Consider the following 22802-nt stretch of genomic DNA (forward strand, 5'->3'; position numbering starts at 1 on the left):
ATTATGCAGAATCCAAGCCTGTGCATGTAAAACAAGAACGCAAAACTCCCCACGGTTGGTGTGAGGGGATGTTGCAGAGCTGTTTCACATGCCTGTGGCAGTTCTGGAACTTGGAGAAACATTCCTGAGGTTTGTAACGCAATTCTTTGCATTTTTTTTTTTAAAGCTGTCATCAATGGAAAGCCGCTTGGCCCAGGAAGAAGGAAGGGCACTGGCAAACATGTTTGATTTCCTGTCCAAGGAGCTGTTGAGGCTGCAGGAAGAGCGGAAGATCCACGCTTTTGTCATGCTGGCTGAGAGGCAGAGGCGGATGCGGGAGGCGGAAGAGAGCGGACGCCGTCAGGTGGAAGAGAGGCGTCGGCAGGAGGAAGATGAGATTTTCAGACAGGCAAGAGAAGGAGACTGGTGGGACAGCGGGCAGCCTGTGGGAACTGCCTGCTGCTTCTGGGAAGGTCTGGATGGAAGGGAAGTGCTTCAGTTGTCACTGATGTTCCTAACTCATCTTTAGGGTTAGTGTTTTGTCACAACTTGGTCCGTCCAGCAGAGCTGTTGGGTGCTCTCCCAGGAAGGGTGCCTTTAAACAAGATTTTGGAAGGATTTCACCCTGCAGAAGTGGCCTGCAATAACAATGGGTACCATAAGATGAATTGTTTTGAAGCAATGATAATGGATAACATAACTGTGAAGTCCAGAAATTAGTCCTGAGATTACCCTATTCCGTAACTGCTGAATAGTCCTGCTTCCTATTCCCTAGCTCCTGGCTGCGTGAAGCCTGTTTCTCCCAGTTGAAAAGAATGAGTGGGAGCCTAATTGACTAAACCAATAATTTTCAAACTTTGTGGGAGGAGGTTAATACCAGGAGAGTCTGAAATCACATTTATTTTTCTTTTAATTTTATCTTTTCCTCTTTTCTGTTTCTCTGAGTGGCAAGCAAGGTGGGTCAAAATGCAGTAAGCTTAGGCCCTTAATACTAGCAGAAAGAAAATACCTATTTCTAGAATCTCTGCTCTACATCCAATGTAAGGAAACCAATAATTTTACCTTGGTTTTATTCTTGCTACTTTTTCTGGCTTGATGAATGTTTTTTCCTCCAGCTTAAATGAAAGCTGATTAATTTACTGAAGCCAATAATGACAATTGTCATTTGGCAGCTGTTGTTCAGGAGGCCATGAGAAATGAAGAAGCAACTGCTATAGGATTCATAGAGTTAACCTGCTGCAGAAGAATTGTATCTGGAGATAAGTTTTGTATCTCACACTGGTTCCTTCCTGAACTTGTTTCTATGAGTTTGTTCTCAGATAGAGTGATGAGAGAAGAGGCTTTTACACAAGTTATTCTTCACAGAAAGCACCTCTGAAACCAAACCTCAGGCTGGTCTGCCTGAAATTAAGAGCATCTGGTGAAAACCTGTTGTTCTTATTTCTCCGGAAATCTGGTTCCATCCTCTTAGCAAATCAGTAGGCAGTAAGAATAACACCTTGGTGTTTTGTTCCAGGTGGTGAAGGTGCAGCAGAGCACTATTGACTCCTACTTGGAAGACATTATCCTGAGTACCATGGAGAACACAGCTGAAGAACAAGCCAGGGAAGAGATTCAGAGAATGGCCGTAGAAATCAATGACATTGCTTATGAAATGGAAAGTTGGTATGTTCTTAAAAGGCACATTGGAGGCCAGTTGTAGCAGTGTAGAACCTGCTTAACTATCTGCATCTGTGGTTACATGTATAATTTAAGACATAGGAAGGGTAGAGCAATACTGTTCATGACCACCTCTTTAGTGTGACTGCTGTATGGGAACCACACCATTACTATCTGGTACACACATATAAATCCATCAGAGCTTTATTTCTATACAGCATGCGCCAGACTCCCTTTGCAAATCTCTTGTGGGATCTGTGAATCACCCTTTTTAGACTTCTCCATGCCAATGTGATGCTGTGACTGAGCTTTAAGTGAATCTGGGAACTGCCTAAAGCAATACCCCATTCATACTGGTCTTTTCATTTATTTACAGTACTACAGAAAATCAGTTTGAAAGAGATGCTAAAGATACAGCTGTACAGCAGTCTCATTCTGGGGTGGCTGTTCTTTAAGAAACTGCCAATTTCCATGGGGGTCAGTCATATTGATGGCTGCCTGACAAAGCGCTCTGGGTAGAGTAACTTGTTGAGAACACCACAGTCTTGTGTTTGGCTGGGGCATCAGCAGTGAATACCTTTTAGGACCTGCCAAACCTCCGATTCAGTTTCTATGCTCTTTTTTTTGGAACTGAGCCATAAAAATCCCAATGACACAGTGACTCTCCTCTGGTACAGCAGCTGTGTATTTTGTAACTAGATGAATACAACCAGAATGTTGAAATCCTTGGGGAGAATGAAGCGTAGATAATGCATGCAGCCCTTGGGCCAATTGGGAACCCACCAAACACTGGCATGGAAAAGAACATGGGGACCAGCCAAATGCAAAGTCACAAAAGGGAAGAATTTAGCAAACTCAGCAAAGGGCCAAAAACTAAATTGTGAAAGACCCAAATCCTTGGAGCTATGTGTGTGTCTAACTCAGTTTGTCATCTGTGAGAGCTGGGCTCCTAAATACCTTGGAGGATGAGGAGTCTAGGGTGATCTTATCCCCAGAAATACTGCTTTCCCATTGCAGTATTGAACACATTGGCAGTGCAGTGCAGAGGACAATAGTCACACTGTCATCGCAGTGCACCAGTTTATAGGATAAACAGAGACTCAGCTGACAATTACTGCCATGACAATGCACTCACTTGAAAATAGTGAGAATATTTACAAGGGAGTTGTGTGTTTGCAGAGGTAATCTGGAAAGAAAATTATAAAATACTAATATCACTCTATGCATCTGTTCTTTAGTCGAACTCACCTACAGTCAGAAGAGATTGTAGCAGAGCTGGTTTATGCTTTCCTGATCCCGGAGATTGAGAAAACCTCTATCAGAGAAAAAGGTAAGGAGTCCAGTTTTATGCTGTTCTCCAACTGCGTCAGCCTCCTCACTTTAGCTCACTGAAAGGAAAAATGCAGTGCCAAGAGTTATCTCAGTTCTCTGAGATACTTCTTTTGCACTCTGCAGTTAGAAAGTTAAGTCCTCTGGTCCTTTTTCACCAATTTCTCATGGGCTCTAGTCTTTTAAAATGATGGCCTGAATTCAGATCTGATGCAATTTGATGTAACTGCAACAATAAAAGTACATGTGTTGAAAAAAAAGCCATTGTACCTCCAAAAAACAAACTGAAAAAAGTCTGTAAGTGTAGCATGGTTGCCAATTGTCTATAATATGGCAATTTGTAAAATCTGTAGAATTCTTTACCAAGCAGATTACTTAAATATATTCCATCTGTGAAAGGAAGATTACATGCTTTCCCCATGCTTTTTCCCCCAGTTGGTTGAGAACTAGAATCAAAAATAAGGTTTTAGAGTTGGCTGTAGTGTCAAGTTTTAAGGAGATAATTTTGCAATTTTAAAGGCTATTTCTGTTTAGTCAAAATGGAATAGTAGCTGTCAAAATAGAGAAGGGAAGACACTGGAAACCCATGTATTATATAGAGGATCATGAATGGATGGCTGTTTTTAACTCAGAGGCTTCCACTAACCAGCATACTCAGAAGACTGTGACTAAACCAGTCAAAGTGGATATAACTTATGAAAAGCAGTTGTATCACTGCAGAGTCTGAAGTGGTCCTTGCCTTATTATACTTCTCTGACTTGAGAACAAAGGCACTCACTTTATTGCTTTTTTTTTTTTTTTAATGAAAATACAAATCATGCAAACACTTTTTGTCACCAATGAATTGTGCAAACCCCTTTCTTCCTGGTTTGTGTATTTATCAGAACAACAGTATCTATTCAGCAGCTGGCAATTCTGTGTAAGCTTAAATCAGCTCTTTTCTCCTCAGCCTTGCTTCTGCAAGCCTACCAAAGCAGGATGATGTCATTTTAGTCAATGAAGCCTGCAGCTCAGGTACTAACACACACAGGTTAGCCTGCCTCAGAAAGCAGAGCAGGCCACCCAGAGATGGCATGTGATTCTGGACATACAGAGCTACCATCAAGGAAGGGAATACATACTGTGCGTAAATGCAACAGCAGCTGATGGACAAAGCACTCCATAAGTGCTCCCAAGCTGCAGAGGAAAAAAAATGTTCAAAATATGAGATAGCTAGAGTGGATCTGCCTGGAAAGGAGAGCTAGATACAGGCAAAATTAAAATGGAGTCTAAAAGAAGAGCAAGAACAATAGGTGATAAAGTACAAGAGCTCCTTCAAACGTGTTCAGGTGAAATTTGCCACAATATTCTTGTGACAGAAGCCATCACAAGAGCTAGCTGAATGATACCAAACGTATTCTCTGATGAACAGGCCCTGCTGTAAATCTCCTGCATAGTGAGACCTTCGGAGGAGCAGAATCGGTAACTATTCCGTACAAATCCAAAGGGAATATTATCAAAGAATGTCATTAGATCTCATGAGCCCATCAGTGTATTGCATTTCTGTGGCAGCTTTTAAAGCTTTCCCTGTAGTGAGCCACATTATTCATTATGAAACTGTGTGTTTTATCAAGCTGGCACATTCTTGAGCGCACACCTTCCTTGGAACTAGCAGGGAGTGATCTGATCTGAGAGCACAGTTGTCTGGCCTGCCAGAGGAGCAAGTTTATTTGTGTAACAAAGATCTGAGGGCCTCCAAGTTCAGTTTTTGCCTACACTTTAGCTTTCCCGTAAGAATCTCTGTTTTGCTGTTACCTAGACTCTTCTCTCTTTACCCCTTTCTTTCTCCTGTTCCTACGCATAAAAGCAGGAATTGCCCAATACTGGCTCATCCTGAGACACCTCTGCAGCTCACTTCTGAACCCTACCTCACTGGATGTCAAAGTGCTGATGTCAAAAAACTTGCTTTTAAAAGGACAAAACTCACCCGGCAGTTTGAGCCCTCTTTTTAGATGGAATTCACTGCGAATGGAGGAACAGACTGCAGCAATACCAGGAGAGTATTCCTGATATAGTTCATGCAGTACGCGCATACACAGCTGGAGCCAAAATGCCTTGGACAGAGGAAGCTCTCCTGGGAATTGAGAGCTGGCTGGTGACAGTCAGCTTATCGGATGCAAGTTAGATCCAGTTGTGTTCATTGTCAACAAAATGGACCTGGAAGATGGATAAATGTAAACAGGCTGGGTTAGAAACATTGAGCAACTGGATCAGCAAGTGTGGGCTCTCTGAACAGTCACAGTGAGAGCATGCGGGACACCAGAGGTTCAGTGTCACAGTTAAAGTACAGCTGAGCCTTACAATGCAAACAGACCAAAACAAGGAAGTCTTGGGCTTTTTCAGGGAAGTGGCATGATGACAACCACAGAGCTCATTCCTGCAACATTCCCCATGTCCTCCTACAAGTACGCTGTATTTCAATCCCCCTGATTATTTAGCAGCATCTCAAGTCTGGAGGGAGAAAGAGGGAACAAGAAGAGTAAAGAGAAATGAAGAGAATTGTGGGGTCAATGATTTAGCTTGGGTAATTGTTTCCCAAGAGGTGGGCTGGAAATATATACAAATTAGATTGGCTGAAAAACATAAAACACAGTAAAGAACAATCCTGCAGTAGCAAAAGGGAGATGATAAGGCAGGTGGCTTAATGAATCTGTGCTGTCTCCAGGTCAACTTGAACTCTTTCTCAGTACAGGCAAAATCATAACACAGGAGAGAACAGATTTCAGCTGTAGTCTTCTAGAAACCTGCTACAATTAATAGACACTGAAAGAAGTTAATTTAAAGCCTGATAACCTGGGCAGTTATGCCCTAAGCTGGAAAGGGAAACACTTACACAGTGCTTTACACTGGGGGAGGGGGGGGGGCAGGGAGCTCATCTTCAAAGTGAAATGCAAAGTTGGTTGCTGCTATTAGGTGGCAGTAGAACGCTTTCAGCCAAAGTTAGCAGGGCGTTATTTTTTCCTGAAATAGGCTTTTCCGTAGCTGCAGAAAGGCTAAGAGCTACCCCTCCCATCTCCCCTACAGAGAACGCTTTGCAGTACGTTTCCCAGTAAAAGCCTTACCTCTTTTTATGCACAGTGAGGCAGTCCCAAAGAAAGCACATCTATGCTGCTCATCAGATAATCCACAGAAGCACAGAAGAGTTATTGGCTGATCCAGCACTACATCAGGAGACGTCTGCCAGCAGGATAGAGGGAGATCCTCCAGCTGGGACAGGTGGTGGTCTGAGCCCTTCTGATGGGTCAGACAAGGATGGCACAGCCTCCTAGAGACACAAGCAAGGTGAGTTTCCCTTCCTTTCTGTGACCTGAGCTCAGAACATGGTGAAAGAGAGGGAAGCACATTATATTTGCTTTTTTACAGGGCATCCAGAATGCAAAAGCACCTCTCTCTTCTTTGGTCTGCGCCTCCTGCTGCCCACCAGCAATATTGTCCTGGAACCACGCTCTGTACATTTCAGTGTGGCAGCCCCAGTCCAAGCCCAGCCCCCCAACTAGCTCTGGACCTCATAAGCTAATTCTCCTCTTCTAATTATTAAGAGAAGCTTGAGTGAGAGACCAGTGCTAGCACTCCTTGTTTGTCTTCCTGCCACAGGCCAACAGAGATCTGCACCCGAGCTTTTGATGGTATTTCCTTTTATCAATAACATTAAATGAAAAGATATTCCAGCAGTGGGAAATTTTGCGTTGAGACTGTACAGGGAGTCTTTTCTCAAGCACGTCCCACTGATTTCCTTAGTGGAGTAAAGCAAAGAGTGGATTGCTGTTTGAGCACCACTATTGATAAGCATTGTAGTTGAATGAAAACTGTCCTTGACAAGCTACTAATGGGGGTCAGGTCTTGCATCATCTTCTCACATAGCTCGGCCGTCACATAAAGAAAAGGTGCTCTTGCCATCAGTAGAGTGGTTCCTGCCAACCAGGCAGTGTCTGTCACTACTAACCAAAGCTAGGTGACAGCAGAATGACACTGGGGCTGGTGTACCTTGGGTGAAGGACCCATTAACCAGTGCTTATGGCTTTTTCAAAGATTTTGCTCTTTGCGCTGACCTCTTTTTGCTTTTTCTTATCCCGAAGGAGAACAATTCTGGAAAGAATCTTATTTCTTAGAACAGCATTAGTCACTCTGGCTTTCCGTCTCCAGGGGGCTATGCAGAGAGAGTTTGCTGGCTTTGCCTTGTTTGCAAGCATGGGGGTGCTCCAGCTCAGGATGTCAGAAACCAGCAGGCTGCAGACAAGCGCAGTGCATCTGATCAGAGAGCTGTCGGACTTGCTCAGCTCTCAAGCACTCACCTGTCAAAATTCCTCAGGTCTGCGGGTTTAGCATCTCAAAGGTACATTTACGCCAATACCAACATCAAATGCACCAGTTTTTGGAGGGGCAGGCATAGCCACAACTAAACACCCAAAATGCTTACTCACTGATGCTCTGGCTACAACTCATGCAATAAATAGCAGTGTTAGCTCTCAATGCTAATGTGATAATGGGCTGATATCTGTGTACTTCCATCATTTCTCTGAAACTGATAGCCCCTGCTTTGTGTGGGGTCTGTAAAGCTTCGGGTGTAGTCCAGCTAGCTAATTCTGAACCTAGCTCTGGTCCTTCAAAAAACAGAAACCAGCAGCAGCTCAAAAATTCAGGCTCACTAGGGCATTCCGGGGAAAAAATGTGCATCACATTTGTTTTGTGGACTAGGGGGGCAAGGGTCAGGTAGAAGAAAAAAAAAAACAGTCTGAATACCCCTGTATTCCCCTGAGCTGTAAATGAGAACTGGGGAGAGGAAACAGAACTGTGCCATGAAACCATTGCTGGGCTCTCAGTCACTGAACCAGAGGCACTGGATGACTGGTGGGGGCAGGCAGCCTCTCTAAATGTTGCAAAATCCAGCAGGAGTCAGAGATGGGAGGAGAGTTTTGGTTAGGATTCTGTGAGGGTGAGCCTGGTAGGTCTGGGGGATTTGGGAAAATGCCTCCGGCATACCTAGCTAGTCACTAGAAGTGAAGGTAGCAAATGCAGAAACATAAAAAGAAACTCTCCACAGCGTGGGAGGAAAAGCTGTGTAGGGTACTGGCTCTTTTGCCTCAGGCCACCTTGGACAAATTTAGCCTGGTTGAAAGAGAGGGGATAACATGAATCACAAGATCCAATGTAATAAGAGAGACATGGAAAACTTGATGCAGCAAAAGAGTAGAACAGGAAGACCAATCCAGTGAGGCATTTTCTGTATTTCTGAGGTTGCATGTAGAAATAAATATCCTCCTGGTGGCTTACTGCACAGTCTGACGTGGTTTTAAAAAGATAAGAAGTATTCTAACAGGTGTGGGAACGAACGTGGGTTGCAGCGTCCTGGTCTTCTCCAGGGAGACAGCCCTCTGCCCGACAGCGAGGGGGCAGGGGACTCTGGGTGTTATGCACAGGCTGAGCTATAAATGTCTTGGCTCCTGTTATGATTTAAGGGACACTGTCAGGGTAAAGCCATCTCTTCCACATGACATTGCATTGCATATAGACTGAAGGCCATGGCAGGGTTCCTGCGGGAAACTGCTTTCAATTGTCATGTGCGGGCTTTTTCAGGCTTTGCAGAATGTGCTTTGAGGAAGAAAATGAGCACAGTGAGAGGGAATTGGGATCATAAATCAACAGCACAAGAATGCACTATTCCCTCCTAGCAGGAACCAGAACAACCCTGGGGAGGAGCCTGGATCCGAAACAAACACAGCAGATGCCTCCAGGGCTGCACCAATAAAGTGGAAACACTGGGGACATTCTGCTCGTCCTGCTTTTCTTTCAGCAGCTGCCCACCGGGAGCCTGCCTGCTTCTGCATCCTGACAGGTGTGGGAGCCCGGCTGAACCGAGGGGGAGCGGGCAAAACACAGCCTCTGGGGTCAGCTCGCAGGGGGCTGAGAATGGCTAAAAATCGGTCTCTTTGGAGTAAAAGAATGAATGCAGGTTGGCTCAGGTCTTCCCTGCTGATACGGCTCTTGCCATGCGGAATGAGGAGATCCTTTTGCAGTAACTACAGTTCTGACCAGCAAAAAGGACTATTTATAGGATAACGTGAAGCCAGCACGCCTTTTTCCCCAGACACATACTATCTCTTCATTTTTGTCAGCGTAGAGACACAACAAACCCCTACTCCTCTCTCTCTCCTGCCTCCTTTAAAAGCAACACGACCATCACAAAGTTGCTGCTGTTAAAAGAGCGTGCTCCTGCCACTCTCTGAGCACTGCTGTTTTCTCGGCTCCTGGTCTCACAATCACTCAGGCTTTACATGCTGCATTATTGGGCTCAGTTCAGCCCTCTCACAACTGGGGGAAGCATAACCCTACGAGTGTGGTCCTCCCATGCCAAAGGCTTTTAGCAAGGTCCAAGTGTGCTGTTATCACTAACCCCTCCTCCCCGTCCTGTCTCCCTCCTTCAGCCCAAACCCTGCTCACGCAGCACTCCCTGCGCTGTCCTGAGCGGTGTCGGTATCTGCTCAGCATCTGCCAGCTTCCTCACGTTGGCACCTCCAGAGCCGGCTCCGGGCTTGGAAGAAGAGCTGTGGGTTCATACCTGTGCACTCCACCCCACCAGGGATGCAGGAATTGTTTTGCCGTAAATGCTAGCTTCCTGGGACAAGGCGTACAGCCAGACTAGTAAAGTCAATCTGCCTGGGACCACTCTTCAGTGCTGAAACCAGTAGGCACACAGCAGCCTGAAGGGGCGCTTCTCCCCTGCCTTCTGAAACAGAGAGGCTGCACATGAAATGCCAACGGGCATTAAATAAAAAAAAAAAATACATTTTATAAAAATAAAATCTCGAAATAAAATCTCAGGGGTCCGGTGGGAAGCGTTCATGCTGAAGCCTAGGGAGGAGAGGCCGCTGCATGGCCCAGCCCTCGTCCTGCCACCCGGGACTCAACACATCCAGTTCTGCTGACTTTCACAGTACGCTGCTCTCCTGGCCCGTCCTGGAGCTCCCTGGTCAGTGCTGGGTGCGGGGATGCTCGTCCTCGTCCTCGGGGTGGAGGCAGGAAGCGCGGGGAGCTCCCTGCACTGCCAATTGCACCGAGCTAACTGCAGCTGCGCAGCAAGGAGCCGGTGCTGTTGCTCTTGGTGACAACGTCAGCTCTGAGCGTGAACAACACCGGTGCTCTGAATACAGATGCAGTGAGAGGCTTGAAATATTTATTCAGTGCTTCTGCATTCCTAAATGGTGAGAGCACCCACCCTTCCGCTCTCCTAAATATCCCATTTGGCCAGCGTCTTCTCACTCACCACTTTACCTCTCTAGCATTTGGAAAGCAGCAGCTCTCACAGCATTGTGGAGCTGCATTCACTCCTCTCTCCTTAACTTGCTGCAGGACTGATCTAACAATGAATCTCTCTCTTTTTTTTTTTTTCTTTTTTTTTTTTTCCCTATGAGTCAGTAATAGCCAGCACTTGTAATTAAAGCCTTTTGCTAAAACCATGCTGGTCCCTCACCTATCAAATCCACCAGCCCACATAATTTTCCCACCTCTACCCAAACCTTTTGTCGTTGCTGTGCAGGCCCCAAATTTGTCATCTCCAGAAGAACCAGCTTCCATCGACCAACCTGTTCCCATGCATGAAAAAAAATCTTGAGAGGAAAGGAGTGCAACTTGGATGGTCCAAAGTCTCCCCAGCTAGGGAGCCCCCTTTATGTCCCAAGACTGCAAGCAAACAGCAGCACCACAAATAACACCAATGATCCCCGTTGGGTCGCTAGCAAAAATACCCTCAAACAACCCGGGTTTTCCGATGTCCTGAGCACTGTCACCTGGCAAGGGATTTGGACACATGTAGAAGGCGCTGAAGGGAAAAGGAAGGCATGCCAGGATTCGGACCCCACCTCCAGCAGCCTGAAAGCTGCCCCTTCCTGATAACAACCACTGCTGGTGGCCTTGGCTTGGACTTCTAATTTCACCCTCAATGGTTGGAAGTTTGGTTGATACAGACGATGTCAATGGAGCAGACTGCTGTAATGCAAGCAGCTTGGTGCCACTTTGCGTATCAGTTAGCTTCTAAAAGGATTTGAAGGTGTCATGGCCTACAAGGAAGTGGATTTGAACCTGTTTTATGGAGAGGTAAACCTGGAAAAGTATTTCCAGACAAGGAATGGTGAGAGAACGACTGTTCCCTGGAAGGCTGTGCAGGGCCTGGTCCTTGACACTAAGGTTTTCTATTACTTCTTTTTAAAGGGAGATTGGGAAGAAACTATAAAAGTCCCATCGATAATGTTTGCAGGGATTGCAGTGGGAGAGAGTGATGGACAACTGCAGCCTTCCACATGGAAGGGTGAATGCAGTCCTCAGATAAGGACACAGAGGTGCACTAGGTGAAACGTTTTCTAGTGCCTGCATTGGACACCGGGGAGACTCATAGGAAATCTCTGTCCAGTTTTGGCACCCACTGCTTAAGGAAAGTATTAAAAACAATTGTGGAGGTACAGAGGGAAAGATTGGAAAGAAGTAAAGGAGCTAAAGGTGCCCTTCCAGTCAGCAAGAAGTGACAAGGTGACTTGGTCCTCATCAAGGGGCATTTGTGGTGACAGGAATTCAGAAAAGACGCGATGCACCAGCTCATGCATCTACAAAGTGCTCAAGGACAACTATCCATGACCCCAAATGGCTGAAGATTGCAACAAATGACAAAATTCAAACCAACACGAACTCACCCACCAAGACGCTGCGGGTCAAACAGCGATGTCCTGGAGATGCGATGGGCAGCCCTCGACGCCACCCTCGAACAGAGCAGCCCTCGTCCCAGCAGCTGATGTCCTGGCCTTGTCCCCTGCCACCTAGAAACCCTCCAGAGCACCAGAGACCACAGAACAGGACCACTGCCCCCGCTGGGGAGCTGGGGTGGCCCTCCACCGTGTCACCCCCTCAGCCGCCACCCTGGGGACCGGAGGCCACTGGGAGGCCGCGGCCAATGGGCGCAGGAGGCCGGTGGGCTCCGGTGGGCTCCGGTGGGCTCCGTCAGGCCCGGAGTGCACTCGCGTCCCAGGAACAAAGGAAGAGGAGCCTCTGTGCAATATAAATTTGTTTTTATTGAAGCAGCAGTCACATGACCTTGCATCTAGCCTTTAGGATAGCGACAGAATGGATTCGGCCAGGTCAGCCAGCCCAAAAAAGGATTTTTTTATTCTTTTTTTTTAATTTTTTTTTTTTTTTTACTTTTGCGCTAATAGACATGTCATGTTTAATACATACATTATCCAGTACCGGAAACCCAACTCAGAGATAGCTACGTGCTGATTTGCTGGAGGAACGGTCCACTGGACGTGGTCTTGACAAACTTTACAGATCACCACCAAATAACATTACTAATGGGACCAAATTAAAAAAAAAATAATAATGAAACAAAATCAAAACAATGAGTGCAGTATTCAAAGCCAGCAGTTTACACAGGTTCTTAGGTTTGTATCTATAGGTGGACAGCAAAGGAAGATTGGTTGGTTTTAGTTTGAAATATCATGTCCCAGGGTTCCTCTCTCCATCAAATCAAACGGCATCAGAGACAACAAGCTGGCATCTCTTGGAAAAATATCATGGAATAACACAGCTCATTTAAGAAAACATGCTTATTTCTCGTGTTTTGTTTTTTTTTTTTTAAATTTTTTATTTTTATCATTATTACAAAGATTCAATGTCCACCTATTCTTGCGGAGTGGAAAGAGGTGTGAGGGCAAGGAACAAGGGGCAGAGAAGGAAGAAAGGAGGAGGAAAGAAAGGGGCAAGATTTTGAAATAAAGACCACACACTTTGTAATTTTAAATTTCATTTCCAGGCTAACCTACTTTTTATTTAATGCAAATTACAGTACCAGTTAACTATTTCCGAACCGAGTCACACAGAACAAAACGTATTTACAAGGGGAATGGGGCGGGGGAAATAATAAAACATTAAGCATACTTTCCACAAAAAAAGTTTATATTTAAAATGAAAAAAAAAATCAGTCACAGAGGCATTCAAGTAGTAATAATGTTATACAGGTTTTGCTTTTCCTTTAAATCAAGACAGATTTGCACAAGTGTATGCAATAGTTTGTATACAACCCACAGTCCTTAATATATATATATATATTTTAGATTTCTGTTTTTAAGATGGAAGTGGTCACGCTAATTGGTGTGTACAGGCCCAAGTGATCCATCAGCAACACATTAATGAACGCAAATTTTACAGGCAAGCAAATTATATATATATAAATATATTTTATATATATATATATATTAAAAATAAATTGAGAAAGACCAACACAAGGAAGCTACTTTTCTCAAGCTAACCCCTTAGGTACTGTTTTCCTTTCTGGTCGTTTTGCTGTTATTGCAGTGTTGCAAAACGAAACGAACTATGGACAAAACTGGCTAAAAGCCCTGTGGAAATACACTGGGACCCCAGGGATACCTTCTCACAGTCTCCGAAAGGTAGACCCCAGACTGAATACTCTACTGTGCTTTTCGGTATTGGCTTTTTTCTTTTTTAATCTTCAGTGGCTGAGGCCCCTCGCGCAGGCGAGTCCATCAGACTGCTTTGCGTCTGCTTTTCGCAGGGAGCATTGAAAACCTGGGGGAAATTTTTTTACGCACTCACCAGTTGCACGCCGCAGGCACCTGCCGCTATACTTTTTAGGCAAAGCTTTGCTTAAAAAATAACTGGAAAAAGTGATCAGGGATCTTCGATTAGCCAATTTCCTTTTGTAGTTCGGTTTTTGTCCTAGTAAGGTAGGCGAGTTCGGTATTAAGAACAGCAGTGTCTTGGTCAGGCGTCCAGCGGGGGACGCCGACCGCCATCAGTTCCATCTCAGAGACCTACGCAGTTGCGGCGTTGCCAAAGGACAGACCAAGACCATACTTCATTAAAAACGAGCCCGAAACAGAAGAAAGTAAGAGTAACAGCTCTGAGCGGACTGTCCAAAACCAACCTGACGTCACTGACCTTCGTGTCACCAGAAAAAGTGCAGCCTCTGCTTCACCGGAATGAACACGAGATGCTTCAAAATAAAACAGCAACCTTTGGTTTGGTAAAAGAGTTAAGTGTTTTCCCATTCAAGACAATCTTATGTGGAATACTAACAAGGTAGTAAACACAAGCGGACTAGTTTCAGAAACAAGGCCTTCGTGCTGGGCACAAGAAATCAAAGAAGTAATGCTAAATTCATCATCTCACGAAGAAAAACGTGACCAGGGAGGGGGGCGGGCGGGCAAGGGGAGCTCCCATGGGACTGCCTCGGCCTCGGGAGCCCACGTGCGGCACCACCGCACCGGGGGGCCGAAGGACCGAGCCTCGCGGAAGCTGCTGCTGTCCAGAAGACTTCTGGGCGCAGGACTGGGGACAGACGAGCAAAGCCGAACTCAGCCGCTAGCCACCGGGCTAACTCCGGGCTGCCGCCGGAGGGGCGAGTGCAGAACGAAACCGGTCGCTGCTAGCAGGGGCGGGGAGGACGGGGCAGGGTGGGCAACTTCGGAACATCCAGAGCAAAGCCACGGCTCGAATGAAATGGGAGGGCGACGATGGTTTCCTTTCGTTCCACTACGGATCATGGTATCACTGAAACCTTACAGCACTCAAAGAGTTAGAAAGCGGGGGGAGCAACGATGCGGCTGTGTGTGGGAGACGTTGTTAATCGAGGAGGGAAAAAAAAGGGAAAAAAAATCCAAAAAATCATGGAAGCGAAGGCACTCCAAACTATATAGATACACTATACATCGCTAGAGTTATTGTTACAATAATACAGGCCGGTACCTACTGTACAGAGTTAAAACTATATGGCTTTAAAAAGCTCGTCTACATTTTGTCTGATTATTAAACAGAATCACTGCCCTGAACGGTAACTTTTTGCTCATTAATAACAGTTCCTGGGTCCACATATTTACATACAAAACAATAAAACTCAAAATTTAAAAACAACCAAAAATAATAATGTACAAGCTTGAATTTGGTGAGGAGCTTTGTGGTTTTTTGTTGTTGTTTTTTTTTCTTTTCTTCTTATTTACAAAAAAAGGTTATTCAAAGACCTGGATCTAACTTGTATAAAAGAGTTCGTGATCCTGCCATGATCCTTGAAAAAAATAAAACCACAGGGGCGCCCCGACCCTCCCCAGCTAACACCCACACAAGACACACAGACGCCTGCACAGTCACAAAATCAGAGAGAAAAGCTCTTCACTCTCCTCCGCTAGTCTTAAATGAAGATAAAATGACCAAAAATAAAATAAAAAAAGAAGAGAGAAGCCACAATTCCTGGAACAAGCAGCGATTTTTCTTCATTATTTTTGCTTTTTTAAAGACGTGGTAATCTACTGCCTCCAAATAACAGCGTCTATGGCCGATGCTTCAGCAGTCTCGTCTACACAGCAGATCCATACCCTGCCTCTGTCCTACTTCGCGGGTCTCCTGCGTCTATCTGGATCACTGGGTCAACCAAGCCCCTGAACTTACCTTTCGGGACACTCGCTAGCTGTGTTCTTTCATTAAGCTGCTTCTCAGCCCTTTTAATTACATCGCGCGCGAGGGTTTTGAAAGCCTTCAGCTTTTTAAATGTCGGTGTGCTCTCTTTTTACAGTCAGCCAGAATTTAACGACAGCTGTTTTAAAGTATATATATACACATATGTGGTTTTTGTCCAACAGCAAACTGATGAGGAGCGTAACGTAAGGGCTTATCGGTTTCACGGTAGGCGTTCGCTCACCTCTTGAAACAGCTCCTCCCTCCCCAAAATCCACTGTTTATCAGGCAGGACAGGGAAGGCAGGGCTTGTTAACAGCTCCAGGGCTGCTAAGAGACAAGTTTCAAAAAAAAAAAAAAAAAAAAAATGAAATCCCACACAAACAGGGTAAAATGTACAAGAGGAAACGCACCCGGCCTGTGAGCAAAACCCCTGCTGCCCTGCAGTGGCCGAGTTTGCCGAAGCCGCTACTGCCGGCTACTACTCCTGGGCCACACAAAGGTTCACCCGTTCCCAACAGCTAACCGACTGCCTCAGAGATCCACAGGTCACAGAACAGCTCGTGAGCACCAAGGCGGCTGAAGTTTCTCTGAAGGAGCGTTAAGGCCCGGGCGGACGCCGGCCGCGAGCGCACGGCGAGATTGGGTCTCCAAAGCCTCTTCCTACGCGGCGGCCGCGCCCTGCCCTTCCCGAGGAGTATTGCTTTGACTTCAGAAACAGAGACGTGGACTCATACAGCACTCACCCTCACAGGGAGGAAACCCGGACCCTGGACAGATGGACTAGAACAAGCATTCACCTCATGCTTCAGTCAGACTGATTCGAGATCGTAGACAAAACAAAAAAGAACAGTATTGTATCTATGTATACATGTATATATTTATATAATATATATACACACACACTCATATGTAGCCAGCTTTCCTACAAGTCAGCAGGTACAAATTACTGTTGATAGCACTCTGATGTGTATTTTATTAATACTCTACCAATGTAAAAACATAATGGCAATGTGGCAACGCGCATCAATAAATAGAGATCAAAAAAGCAAGAGGTTAAAAAGATGAAATTTAAATACAGATTCTAGCTGTGGATTTAAAATCAGAGCTACCATAGCATGTGGCATCCTGCAAGTTAAAGCTGCAGTTAAAAAATATTACAAAATAAACCAGTAGACTGTTACAGTTCACATTATAAACCCTGGTGTCCTTTTCCTGTACGTATCTCGGGAAAGGGAAGCCTGTCCAAATTGAGAGACTTGGAAAAAACGCTTTTCACAGTGGCCACTTTCCAAAGAGTCCCTTACCACCCCCAGCTGGGCGCCCTCGTCCCCTCGGAGGGCTTTGTTCGCCCGCTCCTCCCTGCCCAAACGGGAGCCGAGCCGCCACCTGCCCTCTTGCACCACGCCAGGGGCAGGAGCTCCGAGCTCCGTCTGGGCAGCCGAGCCGCTGCAGCAAAGCCAACCGCTTGTGTTCGCGCATGTGTGTGTATTATATTATATATAACCCGCCCAGCAGCCTCGTCCCGCAACGAAGCTGCGGGTGTCTTCGTTGCTAGCACTGATTTTTAAAAGGAAAGTCTGCCACTAGCAGTTCAAGCCGTAGACACACGGTAAACCCTCCCCCCCGACCCCTAGGCAACCTATTTCCTACCGCGCCGCCCGCGCCCCACGTCGAGCCAAGCCGGGGGCAGCTCTTCGGACAGCCCGGGATATGGATTCGCTGACACGAAACGCTGAGCTCTGTTGAATTACCCCTGCTAAGCTCCCGACCAAATTCAAGCTGTGCACTACATCAAAGTCCGAAACTTCACTTAAAAAGAAAATAAAAAAAGAGGTTAAAAAAAAAGAACTTCAGCAGAGAATGAGGTTTGGGGGTTCTTTTTTTTTGTTTTGTTTTTCCTTCTTTCCGTTGTGGGAGAGGGCATGAGGCAAGAGTCCTGGTTCTGAAGTACACAACAGCAAACTTCCAACATGAAGAGATTGTCGAGGGGAGAGACATTGGTGTGTTGTATTGCTCCACTTTCCCTCCTCCCCCCACCTAGTCCCCTGCCCCGGACACCCTGCAGAGTGAGAATACAATGAAACTGGTTTGTATTTATAGATATTTTACAAGGTTAAATAAGAACAACAATAATAATAATAAAAAATTGAACACTAAAATGAACAGGTTGGTTGGTTGGTTGTTTTTTTTTCCTCTTTTTAATTTTCTTTCCAAATGTGACCAGTGTTGCTGAGCAAGACTCAAATTACTGGTGATTTTTCCTGTGCAGCTGGCTGCTTGGTACCGGTTCAGGTGGAGTTGGAGGCTGATGCTGTAGCTACACTATTGGTCTGAACTCGTTCTCCTGCATTAACATCTGCAAATGACAGGCAAGAGGAAGGAAAGAAAGAACAACCAGGATTACCTCCAAAGCACAGACATTAGGAACAACAGCTATGACATTTTCCGCACGGGGAAACCCCCAACGCCCACCAATGTGCTCTTTGGTTATAGTGCTCTCCCGACTTCACTGGGTGCCGACAGAGCGGTTTGCTCTGGGGACAGGGTGGGAAGGCGACCTTTCAGCAGGAGAAAGGTGATTTCAACAGCTGAGGGTTGCAAACACCATGTGAGATTTAGCAGGTCTGGAGGGATGTAACCTTGCCCAGGTAGAGGCAGGTCACCCATCTTGCATCCCGGTAACGCTGGCTGCCAGATGACGCTCACTAGCATCACCAAAGCTAACACACGAATATCCACGGCCACTACACGGTTGGTGCCGAAGTCTCATATCGTTAGGCCTTCTTGTAACGAAGCAATCTGTTAATTGTGTGAACAAGCGCAGACAATGAACGCAGCAAGCCCGCTTCCCTGGCAGAAACAGCTTGCGTGTTCGTGTGCAATTCACGCATGTGTTGCCTCAGAAAACGTCTTTCAAGTCTACTGCTTGGTTCTGTGTTGCTCAACCAAAGTTGGATCTGCCACTCTCTGAACTGCTGAAGCAGATTAACATCAAGGCCTGAAGCCAGGAATAAGGTTTACACAAGCAAAAGGCATTGTTACGGGATCAGGTCCCTGCAGTAAATAATCTCCAGCTCCTCTTCTCTGGGAGGGACAGAGCTCCACGCAGAGACAATTCACAGGGCCACAGGCATGTGTCAAAGGGCATCCAAGAAAACACAGGGTTTGCAAAGAAACACCAAAAGGAAATTCACTGTGTTTTCAGGTGCCATTCAGGAGGGAAAAATGGAGTTGCTTCAGTCTGTAACAAAGGGTTAATTAATGCAGGAGAGTCTTCATCAATAACATGCAAAGGCCCTTCCAGAGCCCCTCAAGTGTTCTGTTACTGGGTATTTAAGAACAATCCAACTAACTGGGGCAGGCTTGTAGTAAGGCTGGAAATGGAGTAAAGTAAGAGCCATGCTGCTAATAAACATACTAACATACTGAGAACAACAGAACAGTTGGATGGCCAATTAACCTCATACATTTTGTATTTTCTCTAAAAAAAATAAAAGCTTTCTGAACATTAGAAGAATTTATAGGGGAAAAAAGTACCGACTTCATCTGGAGCCATCCTATATAGTATCCGATCAGCACAGTCACAACAAGGAAACTGGATGAAATGTTAAACACACAAAATACTTGCCACAATAAATACAGGACTGGAAAAAGATATTAAGTGAGGTTTTCTAAGAGGCAGCATCATGCATTTCTCCCAGTTAATTTAAGAAACGTTAACTGCAAAGCTATCAATACTGCAACAAGAAAAAATGACATATTATCTCAGTACAGAAGAGGGCAGACTGGGCAAACAGTGCATTTGAAAGACACGGAGAAAAGGGCTCATAAAAGGAAAGAACAGATTTACCAAGCTCAGACTCAAGGACAGTATGACTAGTATAAAAAATAGGTAAGATAAAATGAAACTGGGGGCGGTGGGGTGCATTAATACTTCTCCAGCAGAGAAGAGCTTGCAAGGCAACGTAGTTGGGCAATGCCCTACATTCACCTGTTAATGCGACCCATCTCTCCAGCCACGTTGACCTGACCATAGCTGAAGTGCAGCCATGAGCAAAATACAATGAGGTGAATGAGAGTCCAAGAATGGGCAGCACCAGTTGAGCGACAAATCAAGAAACATACACAGACTGAAACAAAAAAGGGCAATCAAACCAACAAGAGCATCCAGGAATAAAAGGGATAAGTGGAAAGAGGGGATGATGCCTCTTTGGAAAGGACAGGCTAGAAGGAGCGTGTGGGAAGAAAGGGAAATCCTTCTGTGGGCAGAGGATGACTGCTCTGGGAGTTTCCCATTCCCTTTCCCCTCATGTCAAAGTAGCCTCCCAAAGGACTGACCAGCAAAATAAAAAACAAAGCTCATGCAGTTAAAACACCAGGGCAACACAGTGACAGTAGCAGTATTAGTTGGAAAACTAGCCTCAAATGGGAGAAATGTCCTCCTAGGAGGAGAAATTACTCTGGAGGAGCAGCTCCCAGACTACACATGCATGCAGACCGATGATGACCACAGAAATCAAAAGTGACCCAGCCAGACAGCTAATAGTTTCCACACTTTAAACTGTGCCTGTTGTAGATTAACTTTCAGGTACAGATAAACTCTAGCTAAGGCAACATCTGCTGTGCCTGATGCGAACAGTGCAGCTGGAGTCTTTACTGTTGGTGGAGGATTTCTCCATGAAAAAGTGCATGTATTTCAATTGCTGAAACCAAACATACCTTTTGATCTCCTATTCCTGAAGACAGCAGAAGCTGAAATCATTGCCATTACATTGCTACTAACCAGAGATAAAGAAGAAAGAGGAGGGGATGGAGCTATTTCATGTAACATATGTAACATATGCTCCTTTTCTATCACCACTCCAATGGGGGAGTTCCTGAGATATATATACACCATATGGCAAGAGGAAATAAGGTGACGCAGCCCAAGCCCGTCTATGGAGGGCTTTTCACAACAGTAAGCAAGTCCTCAGCTGGGATGGAGCATGGGCTGCTCAAGGCTGTGCTGGCTCCAAACCTGCAGGAAAACGCAGCGTTTTGACATTCCCACTTGTTCTGTGACTCCGCATTGATGGGACATTTAGGGAACAGAGAGGGGCTTGTTTCAGTGGCTCTTTGCTGGAGTGCTGGAAAAAGAGTGCAACTGGAGTACAAGGGTCTCTGGACATTCAGTTACTCCCTGTCACCCCGAGGAACTGGTACTCGGGCATAAGAGAAGAAAATCTAGGCCTTCAACAACACTGCTAAAATGTCTGCTTTGCTAAGCAGCTGCCTGTGCCACCAGTGAAGCTGTACTTGGGAGCGGAGCTACGAGCTCGCACTGAGCTTTCTGATACGGGGCAGATGCGTACAGCAGGAAATCACATTAGGGCTCAAGTATCATCCATTTCTAAAACTTCTTACAAACGAAGGGAAGAAGCTATCTCTCATCAGAGTATTCTCCTTCAATTCAGCTTCTCCCTTTGAGGAATACCTCTGCTTTCTCAGAGGGTACATGGTACTCCTTAGAAACTGCCCAGGAAGGAAATAAGGGGCTGTAGTTCAAAGACTGAGACACTAACTCAGTCACAGAAAGCCCATTAACACTAATGACAGCATTAGCTGATTGGATTTGTAGTGCTGACAGGCTGCGCAGCTCTCTGCAAAGACAGAGAAACGAAACTACAAGCAGTTCTGGAGTCCTCATAAGGCAATGGAGGAGACAAGTGGAAGTAGGAGAAAAGCCCACTTTTCCTATAGTGTCTGTGGATGTAGAAATCCAGGGCTCAGCACAAAACCTGAAGCCTGGTAAGCCTGAAATGCACAAGTTGTACTCCTGTAACTGTCACGTTTGCATCTCTGTGCAGAGCCCTCTTCTCCTGCCAAAGGAATTAAATTTTTCCAAAATTCCTTCAATAGGAACACCATGTACTTCCTAAATCTTATTTTACCGGAGTGCTGTGGGCTTTTTCAACTGCCCCACACTGGCAGGTGACACCAGCTTTAATCTGTTTTGTAGCTGGAAGTTCAGGCACACCATCTCGTTTGGGATTACACGGGATCATCACAGCAGGATGCCTAACACGACGACCCCAGCATCCCTGCTGGCACACCTCCCCTGCAGATGGCAATTACACCCTTCCCATCCTAGCACTGACTAACAGAGAGGTAACTACTGCTGCTGGCTGATCCAGGAAGAAAAACATGTAGTCACACAAGCAGATATCCATTCATATTGGCACGCATGCTCCCCTCCGTGCATTCTGTGGGTGCACGGCTATGAAACAATACTTCTTCTCCAGCTAGATCAATTCAGCATCCATGTCAATAAAGCTGCACTGGCTTTTTTTTTCTTAATAAATGACCAGTATAATTTGCAGAGAGCTAGCAAACCATTTCAAGCAGGGGACAATAACTTCAATCCTCCTTTTCCTGCACTTTGCTTTAGACATGTCTCGAAAGTCACAGATAATTTTCTGTACATGTTTAGGTGAGTTAACTGATGCTGGAGCAGCAAGGCTTCACGTTCCCATTACAAAGCCAAGTTCCCTCAGTACAGGGAGTCCAGCTTTATGCCTCAAGAGAAGGGGAAACCTAAAATAAATACATTTTTAACACTAAAAATTACCTACAATAATTCCCCTGCACTTAACACCAGGATTGCTGGGGCATTGGTCTACTGAAATCACTGTGCATCTATCAGTTAACAAATATTACCCATTTTGGGTAACTTTAAAAAATGCAGACTTGTGACATGTTAGTTAGCAAAAGGGCTTGCTTGTACTGCTTGGCTTGACAAAACCTGCACTGTAGAAGCAGTATGTGGAAAAGCTAATCTTTCCATCTCATAATACCACTGCTAAGTCTCCTGACAAATGTTACTTTGCTAGACTTGGAACAAACAGATCTCATTTCTCTACTGATGCTATAATTACCGCTCTGCCTTGTGTACAAAAAAGAGGGGCATGATAAAAAGCAGTGCTTTACACCTTAAGAAAAAGTTGAGATTCTGACACTGCTGCATAGCAACATGACAGCTCCAAAAATGGAGTAACTGACCGTGAGCTGGCAGCAGCAGCCTAGCTGGATTATCTACAGTGAGAGACTAGGCCACTCCATTTCAATGTCTGTGCACCTGTGCCTCAAGCTCACGGAGCAGGCAACTATGCCTGGCACAGCACTGAACACTTCAGTATCAGTTCTGCTTGCTGGAGAGAAACAAAAGTTACACTATCAATTTGGATGACAGTTGTGTAGAACTTGTTTTGCTCTTTTCCCCACTCAAAACATAGTTTCTGAATTTGTACCGCTCATTCAGAGGAGCAAACATTTTGCATAAAAAGCTTTCTGCTTATGAGGGT

General features: G+C 45.5%; 2 protein-coding genes across 4 annotated transcripts in view; one reads left to right on the plus strand and one right to left on the minus strand.

Annotated features, from left to right (window-relative positions):
• The window catches only part of CFAP91 (cilia and flagella associated protein 91), a 32625-nt gene extending 24792 nt beyond the window's left edge, over positions 1–7833 (plus strand). The window contains exons 14-18 of one of the 2 annotated variants that reach the window (XM_050708108.1): positions 167–388; positions 1496–1644; positions 2877–2968; positions 6085–6288; positions 6370–7833. In XM_050708108.1, coding sequence (XP_050564065.1) covers positions 167–388; positions 1496–1644; positions 2877–2968; positions 6085–6275 — 654 coding nt within the window. In that variant the 3' untranslated portion in view covers positions 6276–6288; positions 6370–7833. The remainder of the gene's footprint in view (positions 1–166; positions 389–1495; positions 1645–2876; positions 2969–6084; positions 6289–6369) is intronic. The other variant, XM_035540705.2, reaches the window with a different exon arrangement.
• Positions 7834–16409: 8576 nt separating this feature from the next.
• GSK3B (glycogen synthase kinase 3 beta) overlaps positions 16410–22802 on the minus strand; it is a 146408-nt gene continuing 140015 nt past the window's right edge. For both annotated transcript variants that reach the window (XM_035540407.2, XM_035540406.2), the window contains one exon: positions 16410–17818. In XM_035540407.2, the coding sequence (XP_035396300.1) occupies positions 17751–17818 (68 nt within the window). In that variant the 3' untranslated portion in view covers positions 16410–17750. The remainder of the gene's footprint in view (positions 17819–22802) is intronic.

Source organism: Cygnus atratus, chromosome 1 (assembly GCF_013377495.2).
Source record: "Cygnus atratus isolate AKBS03 ecotype Queensland, Australia chromosome 1, CAtr_DNAZoo_HiC_assembly, whole genome shotgun sequence".
Taxonomy (NCBI): Eukaryota; Metazoa; Chordata; class Aves; order Anseriformes; family Anatidae; genus Cygnus; species Cygnus atratus.